The sequence below is a fragment of the Dipodomys merriami genome, unplaced genomic scaffold (assembly GCF_024711535.1).
Source record: "Dipodomys merriami isolate MVZ:Mamm:240054 unplaced genomic scaffold, mDipMer1.0.p SCAF_17, whole genome shotgun sequence".
NCBI classification, from domain to species: Eukaryota; Metazoa; Chordata; class Mammalia; order Rodentia; family Heteromyidae; genus Dipodomys; species Dipodomys merriami.
The window spans coordinates 11533966-11551681 of NW_027203048.1; the positions used below are offsets into that span (position 1 = coordinate 11533966).

Consider the following 17716-nt stretch of genomic DNA (forward strand, 5'->3'; position numbering starts at 1 on the left):
AGTAGCTAGGGTTACAGGTGTGAGCCACGGATGACCAGCTTACTTCTGTTTCTTGAGTAGCTGGTACCACAAGCCTGTATCATCACATCCAGCCTTCCTTTTCTTCCAAGCTAACAATGCTGAGCTTCTGGGATTAAGATCTTTGTTGCTCAAGTCTGCTACACTGGTGACCTCATTGTTAGTATCTTCAATGCTTATTTCCCCCAGGACTTCCCCTCCCTGCCTGTTCTTGGTGCTGAGAACAATCCATCTTTATATAGACACACTTCAGAAGAAAGTTCTTCTGTTGCCACACACCTGTGGCTCATGCCTATAATCTTAGCTATTCAAGAGGCTGAGGCCTGGAGGTTCAGTTTGAGGCCAGGCCTGGTCAGAAAAGTCTACAAGACCTCACATCCAATTAACCAGCAAAATGTTGAGCTGGAGGCACAACTCAACTAGTAAATCACCAGTCATAGGCAAGAAGACTAAGCAAGAGTGAGGGGCTCTGAATTCAAGACCTAGCACTGGCACCAGCATTTAAAGAAAGAAAAGAAAATATCCTGGCATAGATTAGAGTACCACTCCCCTGCTGAAGTTTATGATCCTAAGACCTAAGGGACTTAGTTGAATCTCCCTGGAAAGAGAATCTCAGACTTGATAATAGAGATGGGGGCGGGAATGGTGTGTGTGGGAGTGAGTCAATACACTAGAAGATTTGATCTCAGCAAGGGTCTACTTAGTCATGAACTTTCTAATCTCTGAAGTTTTGTTTTTGTCATCATCTCTGTCTTTTCCAGACAAAGAATTTTTAATGAAATTAAAAATCTCCCTTTATTGGTGTGTGTGTGTGTGTGTGTGTGTGTGTGTTCGCGCGCACATGTGCATGCATATGTGTGTATATATTTGCATGCTCTAAAATACACATATTTGTGTGTGTATGCTAAAGTTCCACTTATTCATGAACTTGCTAGTCTCTGAAGTTTTGTCTTTGTCATCTGTATCTTCGGAAAACAAAGATTTTTTAATGTAATTAAAAATCTTCCTTTTTTGATGCATGTGTGTGTATGTATGTATATGTGTTTGTATGCTCTGAGAACACACATCCATGTGTATGCTTTGTGAGGGAACGGAGGTTTCATTTGTCACATACAATTACATGAGGCTCTCAACATGTGGTTCTCCCAGCCAGCAAAGTCAAACTCAGTTTAGAATCTGTTGGAAATGCAAGTGTCCAGCGGGACTCCAGGCTTGAATTAGAGACTCTCAGGGTAGGTCCAGTAATCCTCATTTTAAGAAGCTCTCCAATGAGAACCACCACTGTGAGTCATATCCAATCTTTTCTCTCCCTTTCCTTTCCCCATTAGCCCAGGGGCTCAGTGAGGAGCGTGGCTCATTTGGCCCAGGAACACCACCTAAAGCCTCGCGGGGTGCCTGCATCAGCACGGTAGGAAGACTCACCATGTGTCTGTTTTAGAAGTAAATATTCCTTCCATGAAGGCCTCTGGGGGCATCCACTTAACCGGCAGCATGGCACACCCTCCCTTTCTATAGTAGCTGGCTCTGTGGGGAGGAAGAAGACACCAAGCTCGGATCTGGAGATGGCACCACACAGAAACTTGAGAACATGGCAGCAACACAGTTTTCCCCATTAAAGGATTGAAATCGGAGGAGTCCTTGGTGGTTCCAGAGGAGAGTGGGACAGCACAGATCATTTAGTTAAGAACTTTGGCATCATTTAATGGCGCACTTGAGGCACAAAGGAAAAGATCTATGCAATGACTAAGATCCCTGCTAGCAGATGTTGAGATCTCCCTGTTGGATATTTTTTTATTATAACTCACAATGAATAACACGACTCCAGCCTTCTAAGTACATTATGTTTTTGATGACCTGCAGTAATGTAGGATCCAAAATGGGAGAACTGAGAGGAGGGTTGCTGTCTTATTCATTTTGGATCCTCTGTGGCACTTGCACAGCAGTATTTAGCTCAATACAGGCACTCGACACCTCTAGACAGCTGGCAGGGGTTGTTCCCATAACACACCCGGACAGGAGAACATAGGGCTGGGCATAGAGTTAGCTTATACACAGATGAATTAAATTGAGGAGTTTTCATCAGTAATGTCATTAGTGCACGTCTCTGAGAAAAACTAATAAATTAACTCATCTACCTTTTAAGCCAATTCCACACCTAGCCTGGTGTTCTGTGTCTGGATGTGTTATGGGAGACAGCTCCTCACCAGCTGTCTATATTAATTAATTACTTCAATAAACATGTAGGGAGTTATTGGTATGTATCAGGTACTCTGCCATAAGCTGAGGACATAAATATGTCATCATCCGTCTCCCAAGGATACAGTTGAGTAGAAGGAGACATATCTGCAGTCAGTGCACAGACACTGAACATGACAAAGTAGTAGGGACAGAATTCAGTGCCACGAATGAAGGATTAATTTGCTCTATGTGAGGCAGGGGTAAGATATGAGGAAAGTCTCACAGAGGAGCATGGATGGAGTGAAGATGTCAAGAAATTCCTGACCCACAAAATTGCCTAGTATGGGAGAGCAGTGGGACTGTAGAAAAATGAGGGTGGTTAAAAGCCCAAGTAAGGATCCCAATTGTCCCCTGAAAGCCTTAGTCACCAGCCTATGGTGTGATTGGGAGCTGGTGAAACTTTTAGTAGATGAGGCCATGGGGAAGGAAATCAAGTTATTATTGAAGGCATGGCCTCGAAGGGGATATTAGGACTCTAGTCCAGTCCTTTCTCCCTTTACTTCCTGGCTACCATGAGATGAACATGGGGCCTGTAAGGGGATATTAGGACTCTAGTCCAGTCCTTTCTCCCTTTACTTCCTGGCTACCATGAGATGAACATGGGGCCTGTGCTGGTGCCACGTGCTCCTACCATGATATTCTGTGTTGCTACACGCCCAAAGCAATAGGGCCAATTGAGCATGGATTGAAACCTCCAGAACTGTGAGCCAACATAAACCTCTTCTTCCTTTTAAGTGGATCTGTCTCAGGTATTTGCCACAGTGGCAGAAAGCTGACATACAACAGGAAGCTATCAGAGTGGAAGGCAGAGCCTGATAACACACCACAGCATTATATTTTAAACTAGAGACTATTGGGGTATTCTGAGACAGTAGGAAAGAAATGCTGAGACTCTAGGTTTAAAAGGTTAAGAGGAGGATACGAAAATCACAAATGCATATACTCCAGCAGTAAGCAGCTTTGGAGACATCCTCACCGACTGAGTCCTCCCCTTCTGCTCCTCTGTGGTCTTAGCTCAGAAGCGGGATCTTTGCCCCTCTGAACACAGTACCAGTTCTGACCACTGTCCTTAGGGGTGCCAGATTATGTCCAACCGTCCGCAAAGAGTTACCACTCTATATAACTATGTCTCTGCCCTTCCCCAGAGAGTTAGGGAAGGCATTTATCAGTGACTATGAAGAGGAGAGACTTGCCCAGCTTGTGCACGTAGCCAGTCATGGTTGTCAATAATGAGGAAAAGAATAAACTACAAGTTGGGAAGGAAAGTATAAGAGAAAGTGCTACATGTTTAAAAATAGGTTTTGAAACCTACTAGGCAATATTGTTGTTGTTGGGAATCAAATCTTGGGCTTTATTAAAGAGGTTAGGCCACCGCACTCTATCTTCAGCCCAAGAAGCATTTTTGTTGTTGTTGTTGGTCATGGGGCTTGGGCGCTGTCCCTCAGCTCTTCAGCTCAAGGCTAGTGCTCTACCACTTGAACCACAGTGCCACTTCCCCAAGAAGCATTTTTTAAAAAGTTATGATTATTTTTTCCAGTAGCATTGAACATGTGACAGGGAAAAATCCTGGGAGCTCTTGAGCCCCGAGGAGGAGGAAAGGGGTGAGTAGTTATAAGCTCACTTGGCGGCTTTCCCATCACAAATATCCAAGTTATTCAGAACCATTCTGAGAACACAGCAGCCTGAGAGGAAGGGAGCCAGAGAGACAACCTAATTAGGAACCCAGTGTCAAAGGACTGCGTGGAAGTAGATTCGCCAGCAAGGATACTGATTAAGGTCTCCCTTTATCCTGAAAGGAACTTACTGAAATTTCGTGCAGGAAGTTGACAAGGTACCAGGAAAGCAGGTAAGGTACATCAGCTTAGGCTGTTCGCTTTGGGTACAGGGTAGTAGAGACAGGCTTCAGTGGGGGACAGTAGTTTGCTCACCTATAGATGTCTCGTGCCATCCCAAAGTCTCCAATCTTTGCTATTCTTCCAGTACCAGGACAGGTGAGGAGGCAGTTTCTGGCAGCAATATCCCTGAGGAGGAAAAAAAAAATGAGAAAATGTGTTTCCTAATTTCATCCTGGGAAAATAAATAAATAACATCCATTATTAGGATCTTCAGCTTCAGTCAGAAGTTCACACAGTTCCATCTTTTGCTCTTTATTTCCTTTGCTATATTATATGTCCGTGTGAAAGAAATAGCTATGTTAATTCTAGACCTCAGAAGTAATGGAGAAATGGGATAGGAACAAGGGAAATGATGGAAAATGGTTAATGGGACAATAATAATGAAGACAATAGCAATAGGTATTAGAATTTAATGACCTTTTACTCTGTATTAAGCCTTGTTCGAGGGCTTCATGACTAATTCTCATAACAAGCATGTAAGATACTATTGTTACTTTGCTTTTACTAAAACATCAAACTAAAAGCAGATAATATAGAGGCATAAGAAGTGTTGTTGGGTTTTAGGCCCTTGTTATGTATGGACTACAGGTTGCTTTCTTTTTTGTCGGTCTATGGGGCTTGAACTCTAGACGTGGGCGCTGTCCCTCAGCTGTTCAGCTTAAGGCCAGTGCTCTAACACTTGAGCCACAGTGGCACTTACGGTTTTCTGCTTTCTTGGAGATAGGAATCTCACAGACTTTCCTGCCCGGACTGGCTTTGAACTGCAACCCTCAGATCTCAGCCTCCTGAGTAGCTAGAATTACAGGTGTGAGTCACTGATGCCCAGCCTACAGATTGCTTTTTGCCAGTAGTGTGAAGAGGTGTTCTGGTTTAGCATGATTTGCTGATATTCCCCTACATACTTCTAGCCATTATGGCTCTGGAACTCATGGTTATCTCTCAAGCATTTGCTAAACTTTGTGAGACTGATTTCTTGGTTGAAGGCTCCAAGTGGCCCATTTTTCTGTAGGAAGCCTCCAGACATGATCCAAAGTTTTCCAACACTTATCTACCATGAGTATGACTGTTTATCCAGGGACATGCATATAGGAATCAAGGTTATAGAGACAAATCTGGAATGGTCTCTAATAATATTAAAGTCCGGTGCAGGAAAAACCAAGAAGTACCTTTGGGGACAACAGATGGTGTTTTTGTATTTTCAGCTGGTTTCATGGAGGTTCTAATTCTTGGTTGAGAAAGCATTTGGAAAATAGGCTAAGCTAGTACTTAAAAAAAAATAGGCCCTGGGACAGTGATCATTGCTTGGAATGCAAGAACAATGGGCTGGAGTGGAGAATGGTTATTGCTAAGACCACTGACCTAATTCATAAGGTTTAAGTTGAGTTTTGGAGGGACAATGGTGCATAACAGGCTCCCAATAAAACCATAAAAAATCATAAAATGTATGACATCAAGAAAAACAGTTGGATATATAGCTATTAAGTCTCAAGAGAAATATAGTGAAGTAGACTAGGAACAATATTTATGGTCCCAGAAAGGTCTTTACGCTGATGCATATAAAATAGTTACTTTAAAAAGTGATCTTGAATTTAATGACAAGGAAGTCGATGTAATATCATAGAATAGACTAAGATTTGGTAGAATGGCACATAATTCTTGCAATTGCAGTAAACCATGTCCAAAGGCAAGAGATTTAATGAAAACAAAATGGAGCCTGTGGTTCTTGTGGGGGAGACTACTCTGAATTCAGAAGGCATACGTCTCAAAAGTCCATGAATCTTCAGGGCAGATACTTGGCTGAAGGAGGAGGAAGGAATAGAGGCAATTTTGTCATGGGAGTAAACCACGGACCTCCCTCCTAGCAATGAAGCAAAAGGTGCTCTTCTACTATAAATTACCAAGTGACCCCATCTCTCTTTGGGGAAGATAGATGGCTGCTGCCAGAAGTTTGCTTTTACTTAAAACAGGCCATCTCATAAATTCTTGAGTTGATCTTCAACCAACTTAATTTCTTAAAAATGATTTTAAAAAGTAACAATGGCTCTGGGATTGAATGTTAATCTTTAGTCACTATTTACTGGGTTTTATCATGGTGTGTCACAACTCCAAGACAGCAGATCTTAGAATGACAGAGGAAAGGTAGAGGTGGTCCCACAGCCAGACTCCATGTGCTCTGGTTTCAAAAGTGGCCAAAGAGACACAAGAAGTAGCTGTAATGAAAAGCAAAGGGAAACACTGGAAGTCACCATGGTGATACCCAAGTTGTTCTCACATGAGTCTAGACTTAAAGGACATGGAGAGGAAACGGGAAAGTGTCTCTAACCAACAGTTGCCTCATGTCCTTGTCTTAAGTGAGCAGTGAGAAGAGCCCAGAGTTGAGATTTCTGGCCAGTTCTAAGCATAACAAAAAGGGCAGGAACGTAACTAAGCTAAGCTGCCCTTTGAAGCAGACAATGCGGCTTTGGATGAAGACACAGGGCTTTGGTCCTGGATCCTCTTGTGTTCTATTATTTCTATCAGGCAGAATGAAGTAAGAGTTGGAAAAGGTTCAAATCCAAGAGTAACTTCAGATCAAAATGACGGAGCAAGCCTCGTGTTGGTGGCTCACACCTGTAATCCTAGCTACTTAGGAGGCTGAGATCTGAGGATCATGGCTCAAAACCAGCCTGGGCAGGAAAATCCAGGAGACTCTTACCCCCAATTAATCACCAAAAGTCTGGAAGTAGAGCTGTGGCTCAAGAGGTAGAGAGTCAACTTTGAGTGAAAAAGCTAAAGGACAGTGTCTAGGCCCTGAATCCAAACCCAGTTACTGGCACTTATGTGGGAGACACAAAGACACAGAGACAATGTTGGAGCAATAGTAAAGTGATGAGCTATATAAGAAAGGTTACTGTCCCTTTTGGGGCTTGGGCAAGTGTACACCCTCATCTCTTTTCCCTACTCTATTGGGGGGGGGTAGGAAGGGGAGGGCCTAGCTTATTACAAACTAATCACTTTGCTACTTTTCAACTCACATAGCAGCTCTCATTTTCTACTTTGTGCTTACATATTGTAATTGTGATGAACATGCCTTCAACTCTTTGAAGACAGGGGTTCATAAATCATAGTGACTCCACCAGGCTATTATTTATGGAATTATAAGCAAATCATTAGGAAAAGCTTTGCAAAGAGCCCAAATAATCTTTTCCACTTTTCTGATTTCAGCTCAAGCTGCATCAACAGTCAGAAGAAAAGAAATAGATGATCTATGGTGTTTACAGCACAAAGTATAGATGTGATACTCAAATAGCATTAACATACAAGGATCAAAAGAAGTGTCGTATAGATGAAAGAAAATAATTACTATAACTCATTTCAGACAAAAGCCTATTTTTTCCAACCAATATCCATGCTGTCCCCTACGCTATGTCAGAAATAGGAAGGTGAATAAAGTAACAGAGTCTTTGTGCCTTTGAGTTTAGTGTAGAGCTTGAATGTTTAGGCAGAGGCCCTCAAGAGGTCTGGAAAAATTCACAGGCCTACACACATGCGCAGGAGAAGCCCTGGGAGTCTGCTACCCTTCAAAGCTACATCGCATGAACAGCTCTGCAGAGAGACCTCTTGTGCTGCTAGGGGAATATCTGGCCCTGTGGCACCTGGGAAGCACACACAAAGTGGTAGGAAGAGCAAGGTCATGTGACTCACCGGTGGATGAAGTGATTTTCCTCTAGATACTGACAGCCACAGGCAATGTCCCGAGCCACGTGCAGAAGGTCCAGCATGGTGAGGGAGGAGGGCTGATTCTGTGGAGAGACAGAAGGGATCCACTAAGGAGGCTCTTGCAGGAGACAGGGAAATGTGAAACTTGAGCTTCTCTCTTCGAGAAGCCGGAACCCAGGCCTGCTGCTAGCTAGGGGTCTTTTTTTAAAAAAAATATCTTTATTGTAAAGGTGATGAACAGGGGGTTACAGTTATATAAGTAAGGTAATGAGTACATTTCTTTTTAAACACTGTTACCCCCTCCCTCATTTTCTCCTGCTTACTGCTCCTTACTTCCCGTCCTTCCAAGTTGTAAAGTTCATTTCCAGTGTAGTGTCAGATCCATGGAAGGGAAGGGGAATCGCAGCAACAGCAGGACAAAGGATGATCTAATGCAACAGTGATATTCCTTAGGGGTCTAGACCTTGACATCTCTCTACAAATCATCTGGAGGTTTTCAAAATCCAATACCTGGCCTCACTACAGACCTGGGAATATAGGCACAGCTTTGAATCCAGCATGAAGTGGTGTCCTTTTCCTTTTAATGTTCCTGTATGTTCTTCTAGCCATACCTTCATAACTATGTGAACGCCTCAAATTTATTAAGAAACCCATGAAGAAACCAAGGGGTAATAATGTTGTACTAAAACTCTCTATTTAGGCTGAATGTGGTGACTCATACCTGTAACCCTAGCTACTGAGGAGGTTCAGATTGGGAGAAGTACAAATCTAGGCCAGCTTGGGCAGAACAGTTCATGTGATGCCATCTCAAGCAATAAAAAGCTGGATGTGGTGGCACCTGCCTGTCCTCCCAGGTACACAGGAAGTGTAAAGGGCAGGATGGCAGTCTAGGCCAGCCTGGACACAAACAGAAGACCCTTTTTGAAACTTAAAAGCGAGAAGGGCTGGAGTTGTGGCTCAAGTAGTAAGGGCAAGGGCAGGCCCGGAGTGCAAACCCCAGTAGCACGCACACACACATACATGTACACATGCACACACATGCACACATACACATAAAATCTTATATTTAAATGTCCCTCCTAGGGCCTTGTGCCATGTCCCAGCCTTAAAATACCTTTAGAAATTAATTTTTCTCTAAGAGCTAAACCTAAAGTGGATTAAGAAGAGCATTTGGGAAATGTTGGGCAGTTAGGACCCCTCTCCAGCTGTTCTGCATGGAGTCTCTTTAAGGCCAAAGGAAATGTCACTCCACTTTCAAGGCACGTCCTTTCTTGGCCTGTTGGCCAGCCTGGATGAAGGCTATAAACTCTTGCATCATGGCCTCTCTTGGCTCTGTCCGGCTGGGAGTGCTGTGGTACAGGCCAGAGGCTGGCAGAGCCATTCCCATGGTTAGTGGAGTTGGCTCTCCTGGCTTCCCAAAGAGGATCATTTGCATAAACACAATGGGAGGCTGGAGAGAACACCCAACCAGAAATCACAAGTCCTGAGTGCTAGTCCCAACTTTTTTTGGCATGTGGTCTTAGGCGAGTCAATAAACATCTCCAGGCCACAGTTTTCTTGTCTGTGAACTGGTGGGGTGAGACTTCCAGCACCCGCCAGGGGGTGCTGGGAAACCTGAAAGTCTCAAGAACGGAAGTGCTGAGAAGGGTTAGTATGAGATGGGGTTAGTCTTTCTCCCCCAGCCTCCACCCTTCTGCTGAGTCTTTTCAAGAAGAGATTCTCCCCAGATGCCAGGATAGTACCACCCAGCAGTGGGAAATTCCTAAAATGGAAATATTATCATTATTACTATCATCATCATCATCCATTATTATTATTGGCAGTGTTTGTGTTTGAACTCAGGGCCTTGCACATTCTGGGCAGGAGCCTTACCACAAGTCTAGTCAACTTCTTTTTGCTTTAGTTATTTTTCAGGTAGAGCTGCAGGGTCAGCCTTAGACCATGATCCTCCAACCTATTGCCTTCCTTATAGCTGGTACTGCGGCCATGAACCACCGTATCTTACTGATTTGAGATGGGAGGGTCTTGTTAACTTTTGCCCAGGCTGGCCTCCAACTATCATGTTGATCTCTGCCTCTCCAGTAGCTGAGATTAGAAGTGTGCACCATCACACCAGGTTTAAAGCAGAGGTGCTTTAAACTGAACCTGACCGTAGGCAGAACATCCATGGCATTTCAGAGTTTTCTGCCACCATGTTGAAGTCCCTGCAGCAGTGCAGTCTGTTTTCAACTTTCTGCAGCAGAATGTCATGAGGTATTCTCTGTTCTCTGGGGAGGGGAGGGTGATCGAGGTTCTAACCAGGCTAGTTTTCCTTCTGGCAGCCCCTTTGCCACACCCGAACCTGAGTCTAGTTCCTGGTGGCTGGGCCCTCATGAAGGCCCAGTAGAATCGGGCACTAGATGGGCGGCCAGGAGTGCATGCTTCATCCTTTGAAACCACCTCTGAGGTGCTCTAGCCCTGCCCCCGGGGTTCACCTGTGCAGATCTGAGGGTAAGGAGGGTGGACTGCCCCATGCCACACGGTATCCCATGGCCAGGCTGGAGCTTCCTGCATCCTTCCCAAGGTCTCTCCCCTAGGTACATGCAGCACCCTCCTGAATCTTCTGGCACTTTCTTTTAATAGAAAACAAGGCTGAGATGCCCCTCTCTGAGCTACAAGCTCAGTGGGTTCAGAATGAGTTGATAGGGAATTGAGTGAGTGACACGTCTGGCTTGGAAGTCCTTCTCTGAGTTTGTATTGGAGTTGATGGTCCCGGGTTACCAGGCCATACAATGGATCTGGACAAAGGAATGGATGTGCTCCTAGGACTGGGGCTCAGCTATTGTTCCCACTCTGTCCTGATGTTTCCCTTGAATGGATTCCTGGGCTTTCACAGAGTCACTGGTTCCTGGTTTACCCTCGTGCTCCCCCATCCCCTGCTCCTGTCCCTCCTGGGCCATGGGGGGGGGGGGGAGGATGGGCCCTCACTCACCGGGCGTGGGCGAGTCTCCCGCAGGAAGGATTTGAGGTCTCCGCCAGCCATGAGCTCTAGCAGGATGAATCTGGGCAGGGCTTGTAGGCTCACCCCGATGCAGCGCACGATGTTCTGGTGGTTGAATTTGCTGCACAGCAGAGGGGGTAAGTGAATTTAAATGAGATGGTCGGTCATCTTTTTTGTTTTCATTTGTTTTCTAGTGGTACTAGAGTTTTAACTCAGAACCTTGCACTTGCTAAGCAGGTGCTCTACCACTTGAGCCATGCCTCCAGTTGTTTTTGCTCTGGTTAATTTTGAGATAGGGTCTAACTCTTTGCTTAGGCTGGCCTAGATTTCAGTCTTCAAGGTAACACCACTTGCTATAGTTGAGATAACAGGCTCATGCCACTCTGCCTATTGGTTGAGATGGGGTCTTCTGAACTTTTCTCCCTGGCTGGCCTCTCATCTTGATTCTCCTGATCCCTACTTCCTGGGTAGGATGAGAGGCATGAGGCACTGCTCTTGGCTTGTTCTGACAAAATGAAGCAGAAGAAGCAGGGCAGTCATGTCTTGAACATGACAGAGGGGGAGCCCCACTGACTCCCAGGAGACTTGCTTGCTGAACTGGAGGAAGACAGGGCAGGCTGCTCAGGAGCTCGGTTGGCAGGGAGAATTTGGTAAGCATGAGAGGTTACTGCACAGGTTCTGGGGTGATAAAGTGGTAAGGGAAAGGGGGACAGGACTGGGTCTTTCTCAGGTACGGATGCATAAATCCATGCATGGGTTCTCTGAGAAAGGTCGCAGGCAAAAGTTGCAGGCATAGCTTCAGCATGTGAGCTACTAAAGCACCATGGGATGGGGTGGCTTCATGCGTCCCTGCAGACAAGAGGGCTGGAGATTTGGTTTTCCCTTTTTGGGGGAGAGGGGATGGGAGTCCTGGGGCTTGAACTCAGGGCCTGGGTGTTGTCCCTTAGCTTTTTTGATCAAGGCTAGTGCTACAGCATCACATCTGGCTTTTGTTGATTAATTGGAGATCAGAATCTCATGGACTTTGCTGCCTAAGGGTGGCTTTGATTCTTGATCCTCAGGATCCCATTATCTTGAGTAGCTAGAATTACAGGCAAAGACTTAGTTTTCCTGTCAGATTAGGATATACAGGGCAGAGGGGGATACACTCACACAATAAGTGCACATGTATGCGCATGCATGCACACACACATCACAGAGATATTGAGTGATTGACTCTCTTTCTATATAGTCTTCTACTTTCTTATTCAAGAATCATGTGTTAGCCAGGCACTGGTGGCTCATGCCTGTAATCCTAGCTACATAGAAGGCTGAGATCTGAGGACTGCAATTTAAAGCCAACGGAAAAGTCAGGAAATTATGAAAAGCAGGAAAGTCATATCTCCAATTAGCCATCAAAAAGCCAGAAGTGGAGCTGTGGCTCAAGTAGTAGAGCACTAGCCCTGAGCAAAAAAGCTTAGGACAGTGCAGAGCCCTGAGTTCAAGCCCCAGGACTCAAACAACAACAACAACGACAACAATAAAATCCTATAAGTATCATCAGGATAACAAATCAGAAAATAAGTGCTATTTTCAAAGCACTTTTCAAAGTGTTGACCTCCTGGGGCTCCAGAGGCCAAGAACCTGTCCCTCACACTGCTGCGCCCTTGTTTCCTGGCTACTTCCTCTCTGGGCTGGCCCTACCCACTGGGATGCTCAAGTAGAATGTTAGTGCTAAGAGGGATCTATGAGCCCTTCCGGATCTCAAGGTCAAACATCTATACCTCCTCTGCTGTCAGAGAAGACACCATTGGGAACCTCCATCACTGAGATTTCCAGCTGAAATGGAGACCCAGAGCTGCAAGGTGAGTCCACTGCAGATCTGGGTGGGCAGCCACCCAGCATGGCAGCACCACATTTCCTTTAGATCTGGTCTGTAAGCTGGCATGGACAAAGGGCCATGCTTCCAGAAGAGGGATGTGGGAGGGGATTCTCTCTCTTGATGTCAAAAACTAGCACAGTCTGTTTCTTCAGCAGTGAAGGAACAAGAGGCACTGGGGGTCAGAGGCAGTAGAATAGTGGACAGCAGATCATTAGGGCACACAGCTAGGTTCTGAGAGAACCATTGGGGTTGGAGTCTTCTCTTGGGGCGGAGGAGCCATGCTGGGGAGAGCCCCATTTCCTATCTTCCAGAAGTGTCTGGGGAGGTGGGCTGGGGTCTCTCTTTGGCTTTACCTGATGATCAGGGCTTCCATGAGGAAATCCAGCTCGTCCTGTTCTGAACACACTTCTGGCAGCGTCTGGGCACAGAAAAAAGGGCAAGAAGGAGCAGTGAGCTGATAGCTTCAGCCCACACAGTCCTCAGGGCAAGGTCGGACTCAAGAGGAAGCTGCCTCTTACCTTTACAGCTACTTGAAGGGGACTAGGGTCATTGGGCATGCCTGACACCTGGCCTTCATACACCTCCCCAAAGGCACCATGGCCCAGACCCCTGTGCCAACGAGAAGACAAGACAGAGTAGGGTTAAGTGGGCCACAGTCAAGAGGCAGCTGGGGCCCCTGAGTTCAAGGATCTTATCAGTGGATATGCACAAGAGACAAAGGGTGGCCATTATAAGGAGTGACACTTTCAACCTGTCTTAACTGTGCCATCTTGAGCCATTCTTATCTAAACTTTAGGAAGAAAGGTTCGATGATGTTTTGACTTGTGTTTTCCAAGGTCTTCATGCTGAAGCGAATTCCCATTGTCAGCTATTGAGGGGGTGATTAGGATTAGATAAAATGATTACAATGCGGTGTCATGAGTGACTACAAGTGAGAGAGCAGGGGATTCAGACACACACAAGCCTGTTTGCCCTGACTTTTTCCGGGCCATGCTGTGAACTGGTCTCCCAACCAGCATCTGGCCATCGCCAGATGTCTACCCTAAATATTGTGCCTCTAGAGTCCTGAGCCAAACAACCCTCTTTCTGATGTAGCTCTCCTTGTCTGTGGCAAACAGGAAAGGTGTCAACCCAGGTTCTTACCAAGGATCCATCACAATGGCCAAAATGTATGTTCATTCAATGAACAGGTAGTGAGTCTCACCTATCTACCCGGATGCAGAGGTAAGTAACCCATGGCTCTTGCCATGCTCCTGAGGACAGTGACAGATCACTGGCAGATACATTGTTGTAAATGGCAGAGGATCAAACAAGGGCACTCCAGATGCTCAGCGGTGGGGTGTCTAGCAGAGGGAGGGCAGTCATCAGAGGAGGGAATGAGAACCGAACCATTCAGTGCCTGAATGGATTTTGAGGAACAGATTTGGCTCTTCCTGCCAAAATCCTTTTTTCCTTGCATAAGCCCTATGAATCCACTGGGTGTTAAAATAAGCTGACCTCCCCATGTGTGGCTCTGAACATAAAGTTTTGTCCATCCTAGGACTAGGCTGGAGTACCCTAGGGATGGATCTGCTAGGCTCTGTTGCTAGAGGACTCCATGATGCTGCCAAGGCCCCACAGCTCTGGGAGAGCAGCAGGCACTCACCGGATGAGGGTGATGTTTTTTCGAGGTACCTCCTTCAGGTCACTGATAGAAGAGGTCTTGCCGGCAAAGCAGTAGTTGGGGTTGTAGTCGGTCATGACGGTCGAGGTACGCAGCTTGCTCAGCTTGTACTCGGGGCTCTGCAGCTCCATCTGCATGGCTTGTAGCTCCTGGTGCTTCCGGCGGTACACTGTGGACACACAGAGGTCAGCTGCCACGGAGAGCCCAGCACAGGACATTTCCTCCAAGAAGCCTGCCTGGGTCTCCTTTACCTTCCTTGAATTCTAAACCCTTCCGTCTCACTTACTAATAACTTGTGCATATGTGCAAAAATGGCCCTTTAACCAGAACATCATTTTAGAAAATTTAAAAGCTTAAAAATCACCTACTGAATGGATCCAAAAATTGTGGTATCTATACACAATGGAATATTATGCAGCCATTAGAAATGACAAAATAATGGCATTTGCAGGGAAATGGATGGAGCTAGAAGGAATCATGTTGAGCGAGGTAAGCCAAGAACGAAGAGACAAACAGTACATGGTCTCCCTGATAAGTGGATGATGAATCCAAAATGTTAGGTGATATGACAAAACTAACAGGACTTAAGAAACAAAGAACTCCCACTCATCTGGTTGAACCACTACTAAATATCCCCATGCTGCTGATCACATATATGGTATATAACATATGAGCACCGTTATATATTACAGACTGTGATAGACAATTTGCTCCAGGAAAGTTAGAATGAACTTGTGACTTTAAATGAGCATCATTATTCCACAATACTGTGAATTTCCGGAAATTAAGTAATCACTTAATCACGATCAAAAAAAAAAAAAAAAAAAAAAGAACCTTGGGGAAGGGAGGGAGGGAGGGGATGGTAGGGGGAAAACAATGGAGGGGGTAACAATGTTCAAGAGGAAGTGGAAGTGTACTCATTACCTCACTCATGTAACTGTAACCCTCTGTATAGTATCTCTACAATAAAAAAATTAAAAAAAAAATCACCTACTGTATCACACAGGGGCTGTATCACACGGAGTCTGGTTCCTGTAGGAAGCAGATCCAAGATGGGATGCTATGTACTGGATTTTACTGGGAGCAGGGACCATAGAAGAAAAGAAGTGAAGCGAGAGAAGGCTGAGACCCCCCTAGACTGTGTAGTGAGTTAGAGCTCACGTGAGGGAGAAATAGAGAAGGCTAAGGAGAAGCTGCCATGCAATCCAGGCCATTTTGGTAAGGTTCTTGGGAGACATTCGGGGACCAGAGGTGTCCATGAGAGAGGTATCAGGACTCCTAGAAATGGCCCTAACTCAACAGTTCTTCTGTGCTATGGGGGTGAGGTGGGATGGCCTAGGGGTACACCAAGCAGTGGACCGAAGAGTGAAGCTGGGGTCATGGCCAACAGTGTGTCCACTGTGTTTGGTGAGTGGCCACAAGGTGACAAATCCCCTCAAGTGGTATCTGATTTCCTGCACTCTAATTCCACCTCTGATACTTAGAGCTGAGGGCAGCTCAGTGGAGCAATGACCTGTGAACCTGGCTCCTTTCTGCTGCCCTGTTTTGTTAATTCCACATAATGAGGCTTGTCATCATGAAATGAATTCACCAACACAGCATAGCTTGGAAACAGTCTACAGAGCTTTAGCGTGTGAGTTGCCATGTTCCTTACTACATGTGAGTGCACACTTCAGGGAGACAGAAAGAAAGGCTGATGATTCAGAGAATGTGTTCTGCAGGAAAAGCCTAACACTATGACTTCCAGGTCAGGCCAAGTGCTACCCAGGTCAACTGCTAAGAGCGGAGTCCCCCCCTCTATAAAATGCTCCAACCCTGAGCATATGATTTTTTTCCTTTCTTTCTGCTACAGGGGAAGGGAAAGATGGCAGAAGCAACACACAGATGAGACGGGCACACATTACAGGAGTGAAATGAGGAGGGGGGAGAAGAAGCAGGAGCAGACAGGTAGAAGGCTGAGGTTCCCTGCTCTCCAGCCTTTTCACCCCCCTGCTCCTTTCTACAGCAATGCCCGAGTCTGGTCATAGGAGCTTAATGATCTGAAATGTGAAATCACCAGGAATGCTGTGAGAATGCAACAAGGGTTGGCTCTGATTACCCTGTTCCACTGAAGGGTGGCACCATGTGAAAAGGCAGTGCACGCTACCATCTCTCTCTGTTTCCACAGAGCTCCTTGCTCTGAGGGGCTGGTCTGAGCAAGCTCCTAGGAGCCTACCCTTATACTTGTCTTCATGTCTTTGTCCACCTGGTCTGCTGAGCCTCTATGACCTTGGATTAGCTCACCTGGATTGACAGGTCAGATGGGATTATACTCAGAAACAAGTGTGTAGTTCTCTCTCTGTCTCCTCCCTCTCTCTGTCTCTCTCTCTCTGTCTCTCTCTCTGTCTCTCTCTGTTGCCTAATGGGGTTTGAGTATTGCCCAGGGAATGAACCCAACCAGGAATGGTATTGATGAAGCCCAGGCCTACATTTCTGCCCTCCTTTGGGAGCCCTAAGAATCTGACATACTCACCAATCATGATGCCAGAGAATGCCAGGACAAGAGCAGCCACCAAGGCAGAGGTCACAACGGAGAGGATCAGCGAGAGCGGCAGATGGGGTTCCGGGGTAGGTGACACTGGAAGAAAGGACCCCTGGGCATTGACAACCATGTTGATTCTCTTCTGAGCTGGTCCCAAATCTGAATCACCCTCGCCCGTAGGGACCAAAGCCACCTGCTGCTTCCTATTTCCGGAGACTTTGCAATACCTTCCTTTCCAGGGGACCATGAACTCCTTGTAGTGGCTTTGGGTGAAAGGAAAATTCCAAGGGATGACTATCAATGCTGTAAATTGGTCCCAAATGCCAATTTGAAGACAGAAGAAACAACAAGTTGATATGGATGAGACTGGGGGACCTTCGGGGACCCATGTACTCAGAAGGACTAACAGAGGAGAGAGTAGAGTGTTTCCTTATGGATCCTCTCTGAGGACAAGTTTTTTCAGGTCAGGGTGTGCAGATTAGGTCCCTGCTGGCCAGGCCATAATCCCATAGCTGACACTACACTTGAGAAGGGGCCTTGACATGCAGAGTATTTGCAGAGGAGGGCCCCTATGGTGAGGAGGAGGTGAGGGCCCCTGTGGTGAGCAGGAGGTACTCCACTCTATGTGATCAAAGCTGTGGGCTATTATTCTGGAAAAGACTTAAAGCCAGAAGTCTCATTTTCGAATCTGCACTTGAAAGACTATATACCATTAAGGAATCCCCAAAGGAGAAGTTCCAAGGGCATAGGGAGGATCTGGCTCATTCCAGTGCAGCCGAGTGCCTTAGAAATGCTGAGGACCCTGTCCATTAGGTCCTCGTGGAGTGATGAGTTAGCTTCT

The 17716-nt window shown here is 46.0% G+C and overlaps 1 protein-coding gene across 1 annotated transcript in view; it reads right to left on the minus strand.

Annotated features, from left to right (window-relative positions):
• The window catches only part of Alk (ALK receptor tyrosine kinase), a 713950-nt gene that overhangs the window by 20812 nt on the left and 675422 nt on the right, over nt 1-17716 (minus strand). The window contains exons 19-26 of the mRNA XM_070025303.1: nt 16867-16971; nt 14337-14523; nt 13210-13300; nt 13045-13109; nt 10822-10951; nt 7836-7933; nt 4185-4277; nt 1441-1542 (exon numbers count right to left, since the gene is read on the minus strand). Of these exons, the coding sequence (XP_069881404.1) occupies nt 1441-1542; nt 4185-4277; nt 7836-7933; nt 10822-10951; nt 13045-13109; nt 13210-13300; nt 14337-14523; nt 16867-16971 (871 nt within the window). The remainder of the gene's footprint in view (nt 1-1440; nt 1543-4184; nt 4278-7835; nt 7934-10821; nt 10952-13044; nt 13110-13209; nt 13301-14336; nt 14524-16866; nt 16972-17716) is intronic.